General features: G+C 36.9%; 1 protein-coding gene across 1 annotated transcript in view; it reads right to left on the minus strand.

Annotated features, from left to right (window-relative positions):
• The window catches only part of Wnt2 (Wnt oncogene analog 2), a 133,995-nt gene that overhangs the window by 29,270 nt on the left and 80,782 nt on the right, over positions 1-23,943 (minus strand). Inside the window, exon 3 of the mRNA XM_090371564.1 lies at positions 12,982-13,250. Within this exon, the coding sequence (XP_090227690.1) occupies positions 12,982-13,250 (269 nt within the window). The remainder of the gene's footprint in view (positions 1-12,981; positions 13,251-23,943) is intronic.

Below are 23,943 nucleotides of genomic sequence, written 5' to 3' on the forward strand. Positions count from 1 at the left end.
TATCTCACTCAAGATCCTTCTTGTGACTGCTTTATTTCAACTTGGGATTGACCAACTGCAGTATATAATAACACTTTCTGACATCTGCAGTTACACATTTGTTGAATGTTTCCTATGTCCTTCAATGCTTCTCGTCACCTGATTAATGAATTGTTGTTTAAGAGGTCTCTCCATGTTCCCGATATCTCTCCTTTACAACTTAAGAAAGATTTTCATATTGTTATTAAATGAAAAGACTTCTTCATGAGTTAGATACATAACGTATATGGTAACATGTAAATTAAAACACATTTTGTTGGAAACTGTTGCCTAGCGGGATGAACAATGATCCTCATATATCTCATTAAAATGAAAAGCAGGCTTTATTGAGTAGTATCAACAAATTATCGATATGAAAAAGTTCAATGAAGCTTGATACCCAGAAATAATATGCAGCTTTTATTAAATCTATCAAAACTAAGCGTGTCTTTAAATGTGAAACTCTGGAGTTTTTCTTATTTTTGTGGGTCTCAACAGATTCCATTTTTTACCGGTTTGGTTTTTCAACCGTTAATATTCCCTTGGAAAAGTCATGTTTGATGAAATCTTTGTGAAAATCTGTATCACTTTTATCTAGCCTTCTCTTCAGGTCTATTTGATGTACCTAACGTCAGTACAATTACCTTGATTTATTTCAGTCTTCCGTGTACGCAAGAACAACTGTATAGAGGGCATCTCTGCACGGAGAAAGTATAATACAGCAGTATGGTAGTAGATAATAGTATCGTGGTTTCGCCACTTATCACTCGGTTGGAGAGGTCTGGGTTTGAATTCCGTCGGATACGGGAAGAATTTTTTAATGCTTCTAAGAATTCCTCCAGTACTCAAAAGTAGGGTTTTTCAGAAGCAAAACGTGTAGGTTTTGCTTGTGAACACATACAAACGTGTAGGTTTTGCTTGTGAACACATACAAACGTGTAGGTCGGCAACCTTTTTGAGCGAAGAGCCATTTTTGATCTAATCAAAAAAAAAAAAAAGAAAAAAAAAGAGAATCTGAAGAGCCGCACTTCACCTCAAGCTTGGAATATTATTTATTAATAATATTTCTAATTAATGTGACTGTTGCTGCTGAACTTCTTGAGCGAGTCTCTCAACAATAGGGAAGTATGCCGTAATTTTCATCTTTAAACATGCTGAGAGACTCGCATTGTTTAGACGGTTTCTTGATTTATTTTTAATATAGTTCATGTTCGAAAATATTTGTTCGCAGAAATTCGTCGAACCAAAAACTGAGAGAAGTCCAAACGCAAATATTTTCAAATTTATATATGTGTCCGGTAAGCTACTCCACGCATCGAACACAATTTGGTTTTGTTTTTTTTTCAACTCATCTATTGGCATCCATTTATGTAGAATTGCAAGGCCGACCGGGCTAGCCAGGTAGGTAAAGTGCCTGCCTGGCAACCCAAAGGTCGTGGGTTCGATTCCCGCCTCGGGCTTGGATCACAGTAAAATGCAAAAACTTTGGGAGGTGCAATATGGCCATAGAAGCTGATGCGCCAACAACTAACAAAAAAAAAAAAAAAAAAAAAAGAATTGCAAGGGCAGCCTTTTGCCTCTCCAAATCCTCAATTTCAGTTTTAAGGCATTTTAGTCTTGCACTCCACATGTCCTTGATTTTTAAATCCTCTAACTCCATTTGAAACTTTGCTTCATGTGGACTAAAAGTTAGAGCCTCAGTTACATGCTCAAAGAGCTGCAGGTTGCCGACCCCTGCCCTACAGGCTATGCTAATATGCTAGATAAATTATGACTACAATCGTGCAGAGATACAGTAGATGGATGAAAAATTCCAGGCCCGACCATATTTTAGTTGCGCTGTTTCAGAAATACATATGAAACATGCATCGTATCCAGCTGTCCTCAAAAAGGTTCATTGTTCCAATTTTAAAATGGAATAACTAAAAAGGAATCCTTCCAAGATTGATCCATTATAAACTTCGTTTCTAAAATCTGATTTATAATAATCAGACACTTATTTCTCTTGCCCTTGACTTCTGAACATCAGCACTACTTTATGCAACGATGATCTACAGCTTTTAATCTAACCGGCCTTTTATAATTTGACACTTACTAATCAATATCGGCATTTGAACTCAGGTAATATTTAAATTTTCTGTTTATACTCCGGCACGACAGCCAAGTCAGTAGAGTCTGCAATAAATCGTCAATACAAATATTTATCGTATTTAGTAGTCACGGGCTTGAACCCCGTCACTCAAGGAACGCGTGCTATGCACTCTCGCTCTGACTACTGGGCTACGTCATTGATTCATTCTTTGAAATTCAAAAGCCTTGAATTTTATGGGTTTTTTTTTCTATTGCAATAGACAAAAATCTAGACTGCAAAGCATTTGCTGAAATCCTTTAGTATACCGGCTTCTATATTGATTCAGCTGTGTTGAAGAAACTACTGTTTTCTTTTCCTATTCGTTTCTGCATTCCTGTGGTTATCTTGGTATTCTTCTCCCCTCCCCTTTTTATTATGAATGATTTGTCAAATCGCATTGATTACATGATTTTCCTGCAATTTTTATCCGTTTTACAAGATTCAGTAAACTTTCTGTTAGTTTACTTCAGATGCCTCTGTTTATTATAGACGTTATAGAGTAGAAACACATGGAAAATGCCACAAAATGGTAGGTTTCAAAATTTATAAGCTTCAAAAGTCTATTTGAGTTGGCCCAACCAGTTTAGAAACCATGTACTGAAAGACTAGAATTTACACTGGGCACCAGTTCGAGCCAGCGAAGGATTAATTGTTAGCTGGATGGAATCGTTTTCAAACTCTTGGGGCTGACTTAGGAGTCTATTAAGATTCATGGAGAAGCCGATCCACGTTTAAATATCGAGCTTAGAAGCAAACTTTCGAGAAGTTTTATTCTGGACATACACGTCCATACAACGTGTAATAGAAAGAAATACAGTATGCTGTTTATATAATTAATAAATTGAATGGGTTCCCAAAAGTTCCAAATGAAAATTTAAAAATAAAAAGTAATAATATTATATCTTTCCTACATCTGTGTCCCTTTTAGACTTGCGGGTCCACCGCATCTACCGACGTGTTACGATATTGACTACAAGATAGTTCGCTGATGATTTTTTCGTCAATCGCCTGTTAATTACTCTAGCGAGTTCTTTATTTCCTCACAGTTATACTTTACAAAGAAAGTGAGTACTTCCGCAAGTTCTTGGCATTATTCATGGAATCGAGATTAATACCCAAAAGTATTTTACTTGGATAATCGATAAATATTTACCTAGAAAATTAATAGCAGCTACAGATGATCATGCCTTAAAAATATAAATTTTATTTTAAAAAAGCATAGACTATTACTTTTTTGTGGCTGTTGTTGAAATATCGTCTTTATCAGTCGGTTTGGCTGAGCCAAATTGTTATTTCGTTCTCCTCCTCTTATCAAAACTCTTATTTTAATAAGTGTCGGCATGCGTGGGAAGGGATTTGTCCATAGAAATGATGTACAAACGTTAGGACTCTAAGAATCGCTAATGAGAACATCTGTATGCCTTATGTGTAACAGGTAGCTTACTTCTTGTCATTCCCTCCGTCTACCAACAATCGTCGCACAAGCTGTCGAACAAGGCCGTCAAGTAGTTTCCCCACTTGACTCTCGATGACAGACGCACACGAGCTGTAAGTGGACAAATAAGTTGTTTGCTCCCAAAAGGTGAGTCGAACAAACGGTCATTCTGGTTGCCCCATCACGGCTGCTTTCTCTGCTATGGTATCTGGGGAAAGAGGAATCTTAAAAGACTCAGCGCGACGAAATTGCTATTGCTTAGGTTCTAATTTTTCCTATTTGTTTTCTTTTCTAGCAGAAATAATGCCACTGTGCAATTTTTTTCCCCCTTTTTATACATGGACGTGTATGGGGAGCGTGCTGATATTTTGATGATATACTTTGACAGCTAAAGCAGAGGTTAAAGATTAATGGAGCCGTATTCTTTGATAATGCTGACTGGTCAACTACTTCTTGCATATGGACGCCATCATTACTGCAAATTATTTTGTGGTTTGATGATCAAAAAAAAAGTTTGCATTTCGTTCAACAATTTTTCATTGATTACCTTCACCGTAAGCTTATATATCAGAAGGATTTCATTTTCTTTTGTTGTTATGCGTGATTTAGATTAATTTATATTGACACTGACGCAGCAGAAGTGGAATCCAACTTTCTTTTTTATAAAAGCAACCCTGTCGCATTTTATCATAAAGAATTATTCCACTTCTGTATATCCGTGTGGCAACCAGAATTCTTGATCTTTAGTGTGTCCATGTTTCTTTCTTGCCACCTGGGGACGTTCTCTGCATTATTCATCTGTTGCAGCTGCTGAGAATTAGAGATGAGTGGTGGTCAAGTAGACCTAGATGAATACTATTGTTAATGACGTTGTTAAAATGAAGCCTGCCTTCGAGAAATGACAGCTAAGTTGTTACTGAGGAATCCTTCGGTCACCCTACATGACAAACTGGCCATTACGTTCAACTGGACGACAGTTTTATGACATTGCTCATCAGCCTTATCATTGCGTGCTAGTTATCACATGCATTCTGGCCATAATGATGTATGGAAAAAGATTCCTTCCGATAAATACATCTTGTTTAGAAAGCAAACAAGAAAAATTGTTAGTTTTTTCCCTCCGAAACACGCTTTTCTGAACAGAGGTCGGTGGTCTCGTTACAAGAAGTTATAAAATCGCAGCCCAGCAATTTTTATTACAAGAATAGTTGTGTGGAGCAATCGCCTGTTAATTGAGAAGACAATCACTCCATCGCCATATACTTACATATTTTACATGCCCAGTGTTAATTCTTTTCCGGGTAATTTGATTAAAAGGCATTCCTTACCACACACTACAAAACTGCTGTAGATCCCATTTTTTGGAATGAAACTGATATTATTTCCTTCTCTCCGCATTTAGCAATGAAAATAACTCAATTTAAGATTGTACATTGACTATTGATAATCTTCTTAAACACTTCAATAAAAATAAATTTTCTGTTTATACTCTGGAATGACCACACGGTCAGGGAAGTTCATATAGGAATATACATGAAACAGCATGGTATTTAGCAGTCACTCAAAGCACTTGTCAACTCCGAGTAACTATTCATCTGCTGATAGCTAGCGCTAAATATTAAATTCTTATGTACTTACATTTTTGTCCTCTGTGATAATATAGTGGTTTTGCCACTTGTTTCTAGAGAAATTCTTAAAGGCTTTTTCAGTCAAGCTGTGGTCAGCCGATCTCAGGAGGAGGGGGGGGGGAGTAGTTTCCCCGTTAGTTATTTCATCTTTTTCAGTCGTACAACGTTAAAATCAGTCGTGAACACACATTTCTACAGATAAAACATACTGGAGCAATATGGCATAAGATGCTGATGCTCCTTAAAAACCAATAATAAATTGGTACCTGCCAATCTCTCTCTGTTTAGCTGAAATAAAAATACTACACTTAAAATCTTAGTCAAAAGGCCGAGAAGCGATGAAACAAAAATACTGTATCATATTTGTTTTCCTATGGAAAATATAAAATTAGCATTAGTAGAGGCACATGATGCAAGAAAGCAAGCTTATACAGCATCAGCCAAAAAAAAAAAAAAAAAAAAAAACCCTTCCCATTTCACTGATCCATTCATTCCTAATGTTTGTCTACTTCTACCTTGAATTTATTTAAGCTATCAACTTCCACAACAACGGATGGAAGTTTGTTCCAGTAATCAACTACCCGCTGCCTAAAGGCAAACTTCAGCTCATCTATTCTACAACTGTCTTTCCTCAGTTTGAATCTCTGCCCCCTCAGGTTTGTAATCTGAACAAGAGGAATCCCATCAGCATTGAGCCTGCTCAATCCATTCAAGACTTACTTATACACCTCAATCAGATCGCCTCGCAGGTGCCTAGTCTCCAGAAGCTGCAATTTGCAGAACTTTAAGCTTTTCTTCATAAGAGCACACCTTCGTTTCCTTCACCATTCTCGTTGCCCTTCTCTCTGCTCGTTCTAGCAACTCTACATCCTTCCTAAAATGAGGCTTCCAGACTTGTACGCAGTACTCAAGGTGTGGTCTGACCATTGCCTTATGCAAGGGGATCATCACCTCCTTATCCCTGCTCGCAAAATTCCTGTATATCATTAACAAGACCCCATGACCTACTCTGGCAGCCTGTCTGCACTGCTCAGAAAACTTCATATCTGACTGCACAATTACCCCAGGTCTCTTTCATTTTTCACTACCCTGAGTTTAACACCACCCAGCTGGTACATTTCTCTGGAGTTACTGCTACCCATATGCAGTACTTTGCATTTGTTCAATGTTAAACATCATTTGCCACTTCTTAGCCCATCTACCCAACTTTTCCAGATCTTATTCCGACAGCATACTGTCATTACTGTTACTAACAACCATGCCAACCTTTTTATCATCTGCAAACTGACATTAAGCTTCGTATACCGCCATCAATATCATTAATAAATATGCAAAACAACAATGGGCTCAACACCGAACCCTGAAGGACATCACTAATAAAATTAGGCCACGTAGAGCAGTATCCATTGATTACCACTCTGTCTTCTCCCACTGAACCATCCTTTTATCCATTGTAGCAACTTGCCCTTAATGCCATACTACTCCAATTTGTACAGTAGTCTTCCATGTGGAGCCCGTGAACACCAAATACGGAGGATGCGGATAGGTCAGGGAATGACCACCGCATATCCCCGAAGCAATATGGCCTTAGTTGCTAATGCTCCTAAAAACCAAACAACAACAGTCTTCCATGTGTAACAATATCAAAAGCTTTCCTGAAATCCAAGTATATGATATCAAAATTATTTATCAAAATTATTTTTTGCATCCAGTTCCTTAGTGACCACATTGTAGTATACAATCAAATTGGTGAGACAAGACTTCTCCTTGACAAACCCATGCTGTGTCTGAATTATTACTGCTGTCTTGTCTAGATGATCCTGCAATGCTTCTTTGACCAGTGACTCTATTATTTTCACTGGAACAGAAGTCAAACTAATAGATCTGTAATTACTCATGTCACTCTTTGATCCCCCTTTGTGAATTGGAGATACATTTGCACATCTCCAGTCCGTGGTGACTTCCCCCGAGTCCAAGGATGCTCTCATAATTATGGCTAAGGGTTTGTTTACTTCATTTGCGACCTCCTTTAATATAACTTTTCTTATCTTTTCTTATGTGCTTTTCTTATGTTTAACTTCAACAATTCCAATCTTTTCCAGGTGCTTTTCTTATGTTTAACTTCAACAATTTCTCCTCCATTTTGCTCTCAGTTATTACAAAATGATTTAACTCCCTGTTAGAGTTTGATAAACATCTGATCTTCTCCTCCTTGAATAACTCATGTGTGAATGTAGATGCAAAATACTCATTTATTTTGGAAATATTTCAGAAACAGTAACGGTTTTGCCGACTATGCTGGTAGCCGTATACAATTAACATGAAATACGATTTAACTTGTGTGTGAGATTTACAATTAAAATTTTTGTCACATGCATGTGTTATTGTATGTCGTTTATAACGATTTTCTGATACAATGACGTAAAATTTGCGATTAAGACACTGTCCGAGAATGATTTTAGAGTAAGCTAAAATGCAATGCGCATCATAGGCATTGCATGTGAATTATGTAATATTTGAACAACTTCTTTGGTTCTGCCAATAAGTAAATGTTTAAATCGTTGTTGTTGAATTTGGTTAATCGTTTCTGTTGTCACACTTTACCGAAATTATCTTCTGCTGTGAAACAAAAAAGTTGCCCCTTAAAACTGAACGAGGAAACTAAAAACAGTTTAAAAAAAATATTCCCACACTGGAATTTTTCTTAGGTCACATGCCGTTCAGCCACGTGACCCGAAGATTTTAAATTGTGGCACGGAACCATGGGAGAAGAAATATCACTGTCGTCGTTAGAGCTACAACGCACACTGAAGTTAGGTATTTCAAAGAGTAGATTCATTAGTTCGGGTCTAGCAAAGGGGGATTATTGTTGCTAGTCTTCTACGCAGTTCCAGGTGAGCACAAGAGGGAGAAAGTAGCTAGCGGCAAAAGTACAAAGAGTCCCGACACGCCCGACCCATACCTGATTTATGTCCGGAACTGATCACATTTCCAAGGCTATCTCCATTGAGAAACACGCAGACTTGTCAGCGGGGGATCTTCCAAAGACCTCATCACCGTTTAGCGGCAAGCCCGAAGTACAGTATCTACCCAGGAGGTCTTGTGGCCATTGTCCGTATTCTAAGGCTTCGGGTGACCGTTGGGGTGATCAGGATAATGGAGTGACATAGTAGCCCATGTTTACGGTGTATGTATGCACTGCGTTCCTCCCCACAACCTCGAGGTTCTTCGAGACTCCCCAAGCAGTGCCAACACCGCACATCACTGTAAATAGTATGTGATGACACCATATTTTGCGCAAAATGTACACCTGTCACGATGACCCTCATAATTATGGCAAGCTGTTGGTCCACTAGCAACAAAATATTTTTACCTTTATAGATAGCCCCCATCTCTTATGCAACTGTGACATTCGAATATAATAAAAACGAAACGAAAATTTTTGAGTTACATATCAGATACATAGATGTTAATAACCATTCCTAGACTACTTGTTCCTTTATATCATTTATATGGACACATGGATTCTGTCCTGGTAATAGAATAAAAAAAAATCTCCAAAAACATGTAATAAATTAACAGCTTCTATAAAAGTCAGAGATTGACAAAACTGGTCTTTTAAAAAATACCAGCAGTCATAAACCTTGTACTCTCGAGTTCATTCGCAGTTCTTCAACTAATGAAAAAGTACATAGCGTTTGGAGTTTGCAAAACATTTCGATTCTATAAATAACTACTGGATCAATCCTTAGTAGTTCTTCAAGGACTTAAAATTGCGTCTTAACTAGGCTGATGCAAAAGTATGAGCAAAGAAGTTACATGCAGTATCATTTCATATATTCTTGCCAATAATGTTTACGACAAGTGAAAATAACTTATTGGTGAAAGAAGAAATGCGAGCAGAGTTTTTTTTTTTTAAACAGTATTATGCTTGAAAACTGGTCGACCAATCAATAAGGTTATGGAAAGACTGTTCATAGGCTGTATAACTGGGAAGTATGTCTCAGGGCTTGTCCAACGTCCTGTTTGGTTTTACAAAGGGCTCAGTATTACCATGCCATTGTAAAACGACTCAGTATTGTTCACACTTCCACGGCAAAATACTAGGCATTTTTATAGACTTTGAGGGTGTTATTGACAATATTCAGTGGAAAAGTGTCTTAAAACTGCTGCAAACAAATTTTCTATTTTGCGAGATTATTTCTCTGAAAGGAAGATTTTGGTTCCACACCCCTTATAACAGAATTGGAAAGAACATATAAGGCCGTCTCCATGGTTCTGTTTTTGGATTCTCTTTATATGCACGTTAGCATACATGCATAACCTCCTGTTGTCCTTACCATATCCATCCTCATGTAACAACTCGACTTCCAGTAAGGGCCGGCTTGAAGTGAGTGCGATGGTTGCGACCGCACTCAGGACCTTTCCTTAAAAAATACTGTGATGCACGTCCGCACAATAAGCAAATTCTACACTTTTTTATAATGTTTTATTATTATTATTAATATATATTTTTAAATTCTTTACCCCGTATGTACGTATATTAAGAATACTAAATAAATATCAATATTTTCAGTAAAATTTGATTGAGGACAAATCGTGACAAGCGAGATCGAAACAAGAATTTCAAGTATTCATGTGTTGATCGGCGGACCCCGGCGTTTCCCCCATTAGCTGCTGTTAAACATCTTGTGGTGAGGCAAAAGCCAATGCCGGCCATTTTTATGTAACATGTTGTTGTGTAAGTGTAGAGTGTGTGTTCTCTTGTGTGGGACTGGTGCCTGGCTCTTAGTGGATGAGAAGCGGAAACATCAAGTCACCGCGTCTCATCCCCCAAACTAGCATCACGCTCATCAACTTGGGACAAGTTCCAAGAGAATGGAAAAGAAGAAATATGAAAAAAGAAATAGTTTGTTGAAGTATGGGAACTGACAAGGGAAGTAAAGAATAGAACTGTGGAAATGAAAAACTAAAAAGAAAATTGCGTAAAGAGCAGACTGTAAGACGACAAGATTCTCTTTTTAAATATACTAGGCATTTTTATAGACTTTGAGGGTGTTATTGACAATATTCCACTGAATATTGTGATATCGATCCTACCGCCACTTCTTCAAATTCGAATAAAACAGAGTTATCAGAGAAGGAAGATAAAAAAGGTTTTCTGTGAATCCAATAAAAGCAATGAGGATTCCAATGAAAAAAAAACATCATGGAAACGAATAAAGAGCAGGAGGATTATGAAAATTTATTAATTTATCCACCGATTGAGAAGGCATCTGCTGCAGATGGAAAAGGAACCTCTTCGGTCTCGAAGAAAATAAACAAAAGTGCTGATTTCAATATTGAGGATCGAGCTACATGGCCTAAATATTTAAATGCTGAGATAAGAACATTAATAGTTGCGCGTGGTCCAGTACAAGTGAAGACTGGTCACTTTCCTACTGATCAGAAGAAAATGTCCTTTTCAACACAATATTATCACAGGCAAATGGTGATAAACAAATTAGAAGATGGCTGATATATTCAAGAAGTTCCAATAACGTCTGGTGTTTTCCTTGCAAATTATTTTCAAACTCTGACATTCTTTTATGCGGTAAACGATTTTCTGACTGGGCACATTTAAACCAAAAGTGCATGAACGTGCTCGTAAGCATTTAGAAAGCATGTATACTTGGTTTCAAATGGAGGGAAATTAAAAATCGGGAAGTTTTTCGATTCTATTCCTAATTCATCCACTTTTGGATGAATTAGGAATAGAATTGTCCAGTTGTCGAGGGCCAGGCTACGACAATGGTGCTAACATGAAGGGTGCTTATCTCGGTGTCCAGGCGTATACAGTATTTCAAAAGAAAATCCCAAAGAAAATCCTTATGCTGCATGTAATTACATCAATTTATTGCTTGGGGATATAGCAAACTCGTCAATAATAGCAGTTACTTCCTTTGGCATTTTGTAAAAAAAAATTACTCTATATTTACTGCATCGACATCACGCTGGCATATATCACAAAAACATATAAAAGGGATTTAACACCAAAACCTTTGTCTGATACAAGATGGGAATGTAGAGTAGACAGCGTGAAAGCAATACGTTTTCAAATACTGTACCAAAATTTATAGAAGCACCAAAAGAAATTCTTGAAACAGTTTCTGATACTAAAGTTAAGTCTGAAATAAATTCCATACATGAACAGTTGTTTTCCATTGAATTTGTACATAGTCTAATCATATGGGATGATCTTTTATCAAAAGTAAACTTAGTAAGTAAATTACTGCAAGAAAAATCTGTGCACATAGCAATTAAGCACTTAACTCGTAGAATTATTTTTTTTAATGTTACAGAAATTTCGGTTTTTTAACTTCCTTGAATAAGGCAACAGAAATTACAAATAAATTAATACAGTATTTAATTGAAATTTTAAATCAATTTCAATTATGCTTAATTACGAAAACTATCCTACCATAAGATTAAATAATTTCAAATGCTGATATTTTCTGTATGTTTCAATATTTTCTCTGTTCTTTATTTTCATCTCTGTCCATTATCTTCTGTTGCACTGTTAAAAAACGGTACAACAGAAATAATACCTATTTAATGAGCTGGATTCAATAATCATCTTCCGGTTTAAACTACAGAGTTCTATGAGAACTTTACAATTTCAGTATGTCAGAAATGCGTATAACAAAATTCTTTCAGCACAAGGTCGCCTTAATTATCTAACTACAAGCTTCAGACAAAATTTCAAATCTCATATCAGATTAAGGGAACGCCCATAAACGCCTATTTATGCTTATTTTACCGAAGCAGGGACAAAAAAAAAAAAAAAAAAGACCATTCACAAAATAATTAATAATTCAACTGGAGAAGAAACATTTCCAAAGCTACCACAAATTGTAAATCAAGGAGGTCCTGCCTGAACACCTAAGATTATAACCTAATTAGAATCATAATTAATTTTCTCTTGATATTTCCTCGCGGAACTGTGTCGTTTTACGGGAAACCTTGATATACAGGGGTAATATCAATGGGTCAAGAGAGAGTGGACATTTATATATATCCCTTGGTTGAAAAATTTATTTGATAATCGCTTATTTATTGGCAGCTGATCATTGCCTTTAAAATAATATTAATGGTAAAAATATGAAATACGAAATAAATAAGGAGTTACTGGTAATGCCTTAAATATCTTTGAATATAAAGTCAGGGATGTGCTGGGAGACGGGCTCGCACGAGCCCATTGTTAAAAAAGTAGTTGAGAAAATTTAGGAGACTATTTTAATTAGAGATGTTCCCAGCTGAAATTCTTCTCCAATGAGCGCAACGTTAAAAAATTGCCAGCACACCCCTGTATAAAGGTGCATTTTTGTGAAGATCCTTACATTCAACAGTATTCTGCTTTAACAAAACAGTGAACGCCGAATTTTGTCTTCTGCCATAGGCATGTGTCATAATCACCGCACTATTCTCATCATTAAATTTTAAAAAGTTGTCTGCCTTGTATATGCTAATATATACGACAGTTGATAATCACTGCACTATTCTCATCATAATCACTGCGCTGTTTTCATTCTTAAATTTTTAAAGTGCATTGATTTCTATTTCGGTGTTTCCGAAACATTTATGTCATAAATTGAAGAACGCCCAGCCTGGCCTATCACGCTTGGTGTGTAAAACTTCAGTATACGATAGATTGATGAGAAACCATGATGATTGCTTTGTAATTGCTGCACTTATTCTATACGTGTTTCATGACGTTTTCAGTTACCTACCTTTCTTCCAGCTCTGTTGTTATGGAGGTTCATTAGTGATCTTTCATCGCCCTCAATTTCTCTAGCGTCAACAAACTTGCGTCCCAGCTTCATGCCATAGCGTACGTCAGCGCTACACCCGCCCCATTTCCACCCTCCTGGAACGTAGATTCCATCCTTTGTCTTGTCGCAGCCACACTGACTAAGATTCCCACGGCTACAGGCCTGAGTGACGGCATATGTGACACCTGCAGAGTTGATGGCATACGTGTAGGCCGCTTCTCGGCTTCCTGCAGTTAAAAATGTATACATAGTCGTTAGTGAGACAGTACACGCAAAGAAGAAGAGAGTTACATAACAATTACAACTCTACACGTGCAACAAACAAGTTAAATAGCCAATAGGTTATCAAGAATACAAAATTCCATAACAACTAATTTTACATACAAGTGAAAGATACCATTCCACCAGTGAAACCTACACGCGCGTATTGAAAAGGAAGCACGCGGAACTGGATGTAAAACGGTGTCGTAACAATGGACAAGTGTTGTTTTGTATGCTAAGGTAGACTTTTAATTGGTTATGAATAGCATGGGCTTATTTACATGGTTGGTGTAATCTAAAAAGGGGTCTTGATTGAGCGATGCTGGAAAAGGACTTGGATCCATAGGTCGGCTCTGCATTAAACTAAATTAGCCGTGGATTGGGTATTCTTTGGCGACTCGCTTAGCTACTCTGTGGCGATCCGATGCACGGTGATTCTATTATTCCAAACACATCCTAATGTGCTCGGCAAGCAACTAATAGAGGATCCGTCCACCTAACCCCGGGTGTCGACAAAGGTGGCGCCATATGAATAGAGTGGCGACGAAGGTACGGTTGGGTAGGCAATAAAACACAGAGTAGCACATTAGGAGGTAAAAGAACCCTGGCAGTGGAAACATGGTCCCTGAAGGTAAGGGAGAATCGGGGTCATAACAGATGTCAAAATGTGGCGGACGCAATGTCTTCCAGGGAAATTACGGCTGTCACTCAGCTCTTTGTTGGCCAGTCAGGCACTGGGAACGGCCGAAATCACTTTGTCACCGACTCATCAGGACCGCTTTCTGGTTATTAACCTCCCTGTGCCTCTTTGACGGTAGGTTTATGAGGGTACGGGGGAAGGAAGTTGTATATTAAATGTGGTGAAGGCAGAGCGCTATTTTGTTTTACGATTTCAATATAAAAAAAATGCTGATAATTTATTTGGTAGGCCTGGTTGTCGCGAATGTTTTGTAGTGTAAGGGTTATTGGCTGCATGTTTGAAGACGGACGACGATAACAAGAAGGGAGTTTAACAGAATTATAGGTAATTAACATATGAAATTACATATAAAAAGCAGTTTAAGCCTACGGTAATGTAGAATATACATTTCTGATGGCACAGTTGCACGCGACTAGACCGGAAAGACCGTCTTTCCCCATCAACCCCGATAAAAAGTTTTTTTTTTTGAGAGAAATTGATGCCAACTTTATTTTCTGTTCCAAGCTACAAACTGTATCATTTGCATTTAGCAAATAAAATATGAATAATATAATTTTCATTGTGTTTTTATCCCAGTATTTTAGATTAACTAATAACTGTAGTATCATGACACATACATGAAAAAGAATCAGTTAGGAAAGCTTCAAATTAACATTTTCGAACCATCGTCTGTGGTTATATCGTTTACCCTCAGGTATTAATAGACAAATTATAATAACCGTGGAAAATTTTTAAAAAATCTTTTGCAGAATGATAATTACAATGAAGTTGTAAGATGCAGTGTTCTTACAGAGTACAAAAGGAAATTTATTTATGTGTGTGTCCCCCGCCCATTTGAGTTACGTTAGATTTCATAAATTGGACTAATTTACACATATAAAACACAAGATACATGTCTGGGTATATATAGAATTTACTTCGTCACAGAAATATGGGAGAACTTTCTGGTGCGTGTTGACAAAGTATGCAAAGACAATTCGGAGACATTTTCCTAACCTTAAATAACCAAATATATATTTTAGTGTCATATATATTATAGTGGAGTTACATTGGGGAAATATTGCGAAATTAATTCCTGTCGAAGAAATAGGAACCGTTCTTGCGAATCAACAGCTTAATAACGATGTTTATGTTTCTTCCCTGTAAATCGATTTTGTAAATTTACCTAACGTAACCTAAGAAAAATTCTCTATTCATAATATTGCATAACAAAAGTGACAATTTCGACAATGAAATTACGCGTCAAAGCGGTTTTATTGACAATAGAGTCTGTCTAATTAGTGAATAGCACTAGCGTAAATTTACATCAACTGGCTGGAAAAGAATTTTAAGGAGTGGAAAACTTCAGAAAACCAGCGAGACGGCATGTCTCATGTTTGAGTACTGTAGTCCAGTAAAGGAAACATGTCGTCTCGCTGGTTTTTCGGCGTTTTTCATTTCTGAAAATTCTCTTCCTGTCAATTATGCAATTTATTTAGGATACATTTATGTCTGAAAGCAGACTTATCGTCTTACATTGTATGTACTACTTACGTAATCAGAAACTTACCTTTACAAGCTTTCGTTCCCAACTTGAGTCCACTTTACAAATACCGATTCGAAGGATTCAGAGAGCTTTTGAGAATACCCATAACTGTTGTTAAGTTGAGAATTAAACCTAGGACGCGATGTCTGTGGAGATGTTTTTCGATCACTTGAAACAAAAGTAAGACGGAGCTGACTCTGGTGAATAAGGTGGATTACGGTGGATAGTGCAACAATTCATTGTCCATTTCTTCAATCATAACTTTCGCAATTTGCAAGGACTGGGCTGGGATGTTATCATGTTGCACTCACAGCCCGTCCTGTTTCAGCATGAATTTTTTTCTTTCGTAGATATCCTCTTACGATAACTTTTACATTATCAGCATACTACTACTATCCAGTTACATGTGCATTTTGGCCACATAGTGACTGTAGATAAGACTCTTTTTATCAAAAAAAAAAAAAAAAAAACCATATCTATCATAATTTTCCCAGCCGTTCAAATCTTTGCTTTCTTTGAGAGTGTGAGAGGATACCTGTGTGTTTCCAAAGACACTATGGCCTTGCTGGTAGCATAGTAGTTATAATCGCTCCTGCCGCACCGGGTGGAAAAGGTCTGGGTTCAAATACCATCAATGATTCGAGAAATTTTTACCGCCTTTTTTTTTTTTTTTTTTTTTTTGCGCAACATGAACGAGTTAGTCGTCCCCTGTTGAGGTTGCATGGTTTTATCTCCTGAAAACTCGGGATTTTCATCAAGCAAGCACAATCGACCGACAACAAATATATTTAGTTTGCAGACAAAATACACTCACGCCTCTTGGCCTATGTTGCTTTGGCACTAAAACACAACCCATGGACACTTTCCTTGCTTAGGCTCTTAATCATAGTAACGAAACCAATATTTACTACGTCACCAGTATGTAAAAACATCGTACAGCATTTCAAGCACTATTTGTAATCTCTCGCTTTTCTTTGATTTGGAAGAACAAGGAACCCATTTCGTTGTAATCTTTCTGTAGCCTCAATTACGGGTATAATTCGATCAGCTACCAATTGCATATTCAGTTTGTCTACAATCTGATTAATAGTTAATTGAAGATGTTGCGTAATCAGTCAGTCTATTTTCAGTTTATTTTCTTCTGTGTTTTGTGCAGAATGTTCCCCCAGAGAATGGTCCATTTCAGTGATTTCCATTTGCTTCTTAAAGCCGTTTTTTGCCACCTGAAGACTTCTGCTTCTGATTGAGAATGTTTCTTAAATGGCTCCTCAATCACGTGGTATAATTTTCAGCATCTGTCTGTCTACAGAAAACAAAATTTAGTGGGCCGCTTGTTTTTGAATGTAGACCGTGTTAACTACGCAAAACGCTTGTGCATTCGGCAGCCATTTTCTCAGAACTGAACTATAATTTGCGCGAAAATATATTCGAACTTGCATCACAGTTAGACAGACGTAAAAGAAGTGCTAACATCTGCATGCATCCGTTGATTTGGTGTTTGGGACTGGATTAAACTCGGTACTTTCCGAATGCGTTGCGTGAAGCTTCAAAATTTTTGTTGCTTTTCGGCTATGACAAATCTACTGAACGATATCGCAGGTACGTTACCATTTCATTTGGAAGCTCATTACATCAATCAGCTTCCAGAGCAAAGAACTCATACGCTCAACGCACACATTTACTTCTCTCATTTAAAGATCTTTAGAACTCCAAAAATAATTTAAAAATTCAAAAGTTTTTATTATGCATGGTCACGGAATTCAAACTGTATTTCATAAAGAGAAAAGCACTTACCAAGAACTGGACCTATTTATATATTTCATTACATTTAGCATTACCTCTTCGGTGCTCTGTCCTAACCTAAAACTGAACTGTCTCTGCAAAGCCAAACCAGCTGCGCATAATATAGGTTTAACCTTTAGACAAACCAGTTCCTCATATAATTTCCCTAAGACTAGTAACAATTCAATTGATCTATAAGAAGGCACTTCATGAACCAATTTTTTAACAAAATTTTTATAACAACCCTTTTCTAGTCCTTAGGAAAAGACTTTAATAATCTTCCTTCAAACAGCTGTTAAACAGACCCAACAACCTCTTGGATCTTACATGAAAAAATCGCTTAGCCACTGCTGACTCAACAAAGTCAACCTTAGGGGCCTTTCCCAATTTCATCCTGCTCACACCTTAACCTCAGGAACATAAGCATCTTTGAATTACCTAATTTTTCTTTGCCTTAAATCTTGGACTTCAACATCATCCCCCGATATTAATTTATTCAAAATAGAATTACAGTATTCTCCCATTCTTTAGTATTTCTATCCTGCTCATTCAGAACCGAATAGAACTTCAATTTATCATATAATTTAATTTTGTCTACCACTATTTTATAGCCAACGTTCCACGGCCTAATTCTACCTTTTACCTCCATCAAATGTTTCCAGTAAGCAAACTTGCTTCTTGAAATTTTCTTGAGATATTCACCCCTATTTTTCTTATAAAACTCCTTTAAAACCTGTCTCTATTAGATCCATTTACTCTTCGATGTTAGAGCTCTTGTGTGATCGCTCTGACCTTTTTCTTTTATCTAAATCATTTTCCCACCAAGGCGCTGTACTTTTATACCGCCTTTTTTATACACACTCTACATTTTCTCTACTTTGTACACACAAATTCAACTCTTGATCTTCTTCTTCAAACCACAACAATTTTACTATCAAATCACTCCATGACACAAACTTCAAAGAATACTTTTCAGTCATATAATGAAATTTCATTTTGAACACAGTTAAAATCAAAAGTGATACTTCTATGATCTGAAATTGTCTCCTTTCCATGCACACACCAATTCTTCACATAACTCAGAATATTAGTACTCGCAATAGTCAGATCAATATTTCACTCTCCATGTATATTATTATATGCAGCTCAGTTTCATTTTTATTTATGGCTTGTAATTCAGGTGACCAAAATCACTTTCTCATCTTTTCAATTTTTTCATTCAAATCACTACTACTTCATAACGGAGAACAAGAATCCATAGCAATGATTAACTTTCACAATCTAAGGTCTGAACGATCCTCTCCACATCATATTAATATCCATCAATCGGTTCATTGCATTGGTGGGTAAACAGAAACAATACACACTTCTCAATCCAAGGTATTACCTCACCACATGTGAGGTGGAAAGAGCAGATAAAACAGTAGCACCGATCTTTGTTCCTAATGATAATGGCAGCCTCTTAAATAAAACCGAAGTTAGCTGCTTTCATCTGGATAATCAAAGGGCTAATTATATGCCTCAAGTGGAATATAAAGGCCAACGACTGAAATATAACCCCTGCCCAAAATATCTGGGAATCACAATGGACCGGACACTGACGTACAAACAACACCTTTGTAATATTGCAGCAAAGATAAAAACTAGGAATAACATCTTGCACAGACTCAGTGAAACAGACTGGGGAGCAAACGCAACGGTGCTACGAACATCAGCCCTTGCCCTAGTCTACCCAGTTGCAGAATATTGCTGTCCCGTATGGCTTAACAGCGCACACATTGTAAAAGTTGACACCCAACTGAATGACACAATGAGGATAATATTAGGCACCATTAAATTGACATCTTTAAAATGGTTACCAGTATTATCTAACATCCATCCCCCTCATATAAGAAGAGAAACAGCTTTGCTGAAAGAATGACAAAAATGTCACAGAAATCCTCAATTGCCCATACATCAGGACTGCAAGCCCCAGAAGCCGGAGAGATTGAAATCCAGGAACCCTCCATAGAAGCTAGGTGAGAAACTTATTAAATCACATTTTAATGCTGATCAGACTTGGCGCGAAGAATGGGCCACTTCAAACCCCGACCACCTGGGTTTAGTCAATGATCCATGCAGAGCTGTACCTGGTTTCAACTTACCAAGAAAGGAATGGACATCCCTGAATAGAATTCGAACAAGTCACAGAAGATGCAAGTTCTGGTTGCACAAGTGGGGAAAAACTGAAAACCCATACTGTGACAGTGTGACTCAGACTATCCAGCATGTCGTCACGGAGTGCTCAAAGAGGAGATTTGAAGGACCCATCCAAGATTTACACAGTGCTACTGACGACGCTATTAATTGGCTGAATAAACTGGACATTACATTTTAATTTACCAAAATGTTATCTACAATTTACTCTGTAAATATTGTTTTTAGGCTTATTGTAATTTATTTATATTTTTTTAATATTGTCTGCTACAAATGTATCCTCATTTTGCCATGCGAAATAAATAAATAAAATGGCAGCCTCTCACCAAACTATTAAGAACATATGGCTCCTGCAATAATACTATACCCATCTCATTTTCTTGTTTCAGTATCATTTTCAACACTTGTGCTGGTGCCTATTTATTCCTTTGTGCATTTAACTGCATAAATCTGTTTATTCTTATTCATACAACCTTGATATCGGTGGTCACCAGCACAAAAAACGCTTTTTTGCTTACCTTTACAATTTCTTGCTCCATGCCTATATGCCATACAATGGGAACATTCCACAGTCATTATATATATTCTTTCTCAGCAATCCTGTCACTTAACCGAACTGTTTCTATTATCTTTTCCTTTCCTTACTGACATTACTCTTACATGCCCACATGAACTACCTTTTTATTATACCTCTCTTCAAGATCTTCTTCCCGCACCTCGGACTTAATCATCAATTATCAGTTTAGGATCAACTTTCTTAGGTTTCTTTCTTTTTTTTTTTTTTTTTCGTTTTTCCAACTTGCAAACCAATCTAATATTCTTACATTCTAGTATAATTTTCACGTCTTTCTCAGAGTCTACCACCCAGCCCCAACAACTGATAGGTAGAGCCTGCTAAGTCTAGGGTTTCTGTAAAACTCAAATTTAAAATAAAGTTTGACTCGTAAACCCCAGTGTATTTAGTACTATGATGGCTAAATGATGCAAGGAATCTAAACTTTTCTGCATCAGCCAAAAGGGCGAGGGAATTCTCTTATCATTTATACCTTTCCGGTCACTAAAAAGGATGTTTGTTATTAGGAACATTAGCAACTAAGGCCATATTGCTCCGGGGATATGCGGTGGTCATTCCCTGACCTTTCCGCATCCTCCATATTTGGTGGGCCCGGGCTCGAACCCCAGTCTAATCAAGAAGCGTGTGCTACGCACTGCTGCTCCTGCCCACCTGGCTACGAAGGCGCCACTAAAAAGGACTATATAATTATTTGAACGTCATGAGACACAGATAAGCCATATTAAATATTGTATTTGAGTTGTCTCTGCAAATCAGTATCCCTATGGATATAACAAAAAGCAAATGTGGCTCACTTTGTTATGCAAGTTCGTCTGTACCTGTCTGCTTTCTGCAGTTATGTGGGAAGAGAAAATGATTTGATTTTCTCAGCGCGTTCAGAGTTCACCCAATTTGAAGAGACTGCAGTTGTAGTGATGCTCACATGTTTAAATAAATACCGTCAATATTTTATTTTGTAGGTCTATACCCGGTGCATACCCAGTATTTTAAAATAGAGGAGAAATGTATCTTTTAATGTTGTCTATTAATACATTAAAATTCAAATTCGCTCGGTATCAATAAACATTACTTCAGAAAAAAAAAAAAAAAAAAAAGACTATCTGTAAACATAAAATGGATTCTTTTATACTTGAGCTCTAATATCGATAAGACTTGAATTGTGTTGTTTTTCAGATTAGCCACAAGGCACATTGAATGGTGTTGTTTGGGTGTATGGTCTCAATAAGTTGTTGACGTTCTAAAGGCCGATTTGTTTGTTTAGCTGGCATAGCCTTTAGAAAGAGGGGACGATACTGAATCGACTTAGCATCGGAGATGACGGAAAATACCTTAAACGATTTTCTATGTCATCAACGGATTCGAGCTGGAACGCTTTCACTCGGCAGATATTCAAGTTTAAATATTTAATGGATTCTTTAGGAAACCGAATCGCAGAAACTGCCACACAGATAAGTCATATCGATTATCTTGTTAACCGCATTAATTACTTCCTCCAATAGCTATTTCGGTTACTTGCGTTTCCTTGTGTGTGGCCTAATTTTGTACTGCAAGAAACTGTTTTTCTCCAGGGAATTGAAGGCTTTTTTTTTTCTTTTTTTTATTTTCAGGAAAAAGCCTCCGGACTCTCAGAGCAAAATGGAAGTGCCGATTCCGAAAGAGCCGATATCATTATTGTTGTCTTTGTTACCCATGGGGTCAAACAAGGAATTTAGTGTTCAGAACACGGCTACCTGAATACCATTCAGTCTCTTCCCCGCACAACCCCCTGCCAGTCCCCAGCATGTTAACACTTAGCTCTCTTCTATTAAATCTGCGGTCGGTTGCAGCTAGAAGACAGCTTATCCTCACTACGATAAATCACAGTATGAATGATGCTCCCACGACCACCCTCCCCGGCAGTTATGCGAACAGCTACATTTAGACTGTAGTGAAACAGGAAGGTATGACATATACCCTTGGAGGGAATGGGAACATAAGTCAGAACAGGTAAAGAGACCAAAGAATCACAAGAGACTAAATGGCCCCCTCCCTTCATAAATGTTGAAGATAAATTTTAGTTGGCTGTCTCTATTAGTTGCCTCTCTGTTCGAGGTCGATTTTTGAAGAAAGGAAAGTGATGATCTTTCTGATTACCTGTTAAGTTTCTTTTCTTTTATATTTTTTTTAAATTTCGAGTCGTTTCGAACCTTGGGAATGTAAAAAAAAAAAAATCTCTCTCTCTCAAACCAACTAAAAATTCAGAATGCGTTTTCAGCTGTCTTATTGGTTCAAAAGAATCATTTTAAAAACAATAGAAAATAATGTAGCCCTTAGAGATAACAGATAAGTTGACTCGAAGGAAATCGCTTTTAAAACATATCAAGAAAATTCGATTAATATTAACTGAAAGAAATTTTTGACAATTTCTCTCAGTTAATAGGCAGATATATGGAGCAATGAAATAACTTCTCATTTTAATTGAACTATAAAAGCTGCATGGCGCCATCTTCTTGACTATGAAAAATTGATGGATCATAAGCGCTCTCTCTATTCTTTTGTTTGCGGTGCTGATACATTTTAATCCTGACCTTCGTAATGCAATATGTAACATGAACGCACTGTTCGTTACGACAGAATGCTCATGACATATTGTGATCCACTGGATCCAAATATGTTTAATCCCAACTAGAATAACATAAAAGTAAAATAGCTATATAAATAGCTATTTTACTTTTAAATACCAGCTCGATGACAGTTATTAAAATGTGGTTTCTTATTTTTTTCTTAAACCTGTCCAGTATTGAATATGCAAAATGCTATTTTAATTCAGTAAAAAATACACTTTATCTTTCCAAATGTGTTTAATACGTTACAAAATTCAGTTTTATTTCTATACGAATAATTCACTTAAAAGCTGAAATGTGTAGAAAATATGAAACTGTAAATAAATGCCATTAAAGTAGGCAAGATTCTCTAAATAACAAGCAACCTGCATGATGTCTGGCTTACGTCTTTGTGTTCTCAATAGAAGCACATAGACCAGGGTTTTTTGTATAACCGATCATAAAATGACAGAGAAAATGCTGTAAATGTAAAAAAGTAATAATTTGAGTTGCAAAATTTCAATGATCAAAGTTCAATAATCTATTCAAATAGAATATACTGGAAATACTTCAATAAAGTTCGAATAAGTTTCCCCAAAAATATTTAAGGAATAAAGATGTATTGATGAATTTTAGTTGAACATTCGAAATATGCAAATCTCAGTTTACAGCTATTTCTCAATTGAGCACAGCGCCCTCCTGCAACGTAGGAATTCATTCCACTATAAGGGCGCACAGACGAAGCTCAAGTTTAAAATTTGTTTTTATATGATTTGTTAAACACTCATAATTGTTACATTTAGTACTTCTCCATACAGCAATTTTCCATATTTTCAGAGACATATAGGAAGTCTTTTTCTTGTCACTAAAAGTATCTGTGTTTCTGAAACATTTTCGGTTACTGAACCACTTCGGCAAGCAAAGACTAAATACTATCTACAATAGCCATTTCCGCTTTTCACAGCGAAGAAAAAAAAACTCATTTTTGATCAGCCGGCACACCACACTTTAAGAACCACTTTACTGTATATAAGATGCATCAAATAGCAACAAATTTTATAGGCTGTTAGATTTCATGTTACCTTGAATATCTCAGTAATTAGCAAACAGTGCGGTCTTTGTTCTGCCCTGCTACTCATAATTTCGGCTACAAGGGAAACTGTAAAACCTAAAGCTGTGTCTTGTAGTAGAGCGTAAACATCCTACTGTTTTCACGAACCTTTTAACTTCCCACTCCGCTTTCGACCATTACTGCTGGCAACTTGCTGTTCGTCTTCAGTTCCAAAGAAAATATACACCA

This window comes from Mastigoproctus giganteus, chromosome 4, assembly GCF_048544385.1.
Source record: "Mastigoproctus giganteus isolate SK-2022 chromosome 4, ASM4854438v1, whole genome shotgun sequence".
Taxonomy (NCBI): domain Eukaryota; kingdom Metazoa; phylum Arthropoda; class Arachnida; order Uropygi; family Thelyphonidae; genus Mastigoproctus; species Mastigoproctus giganteus.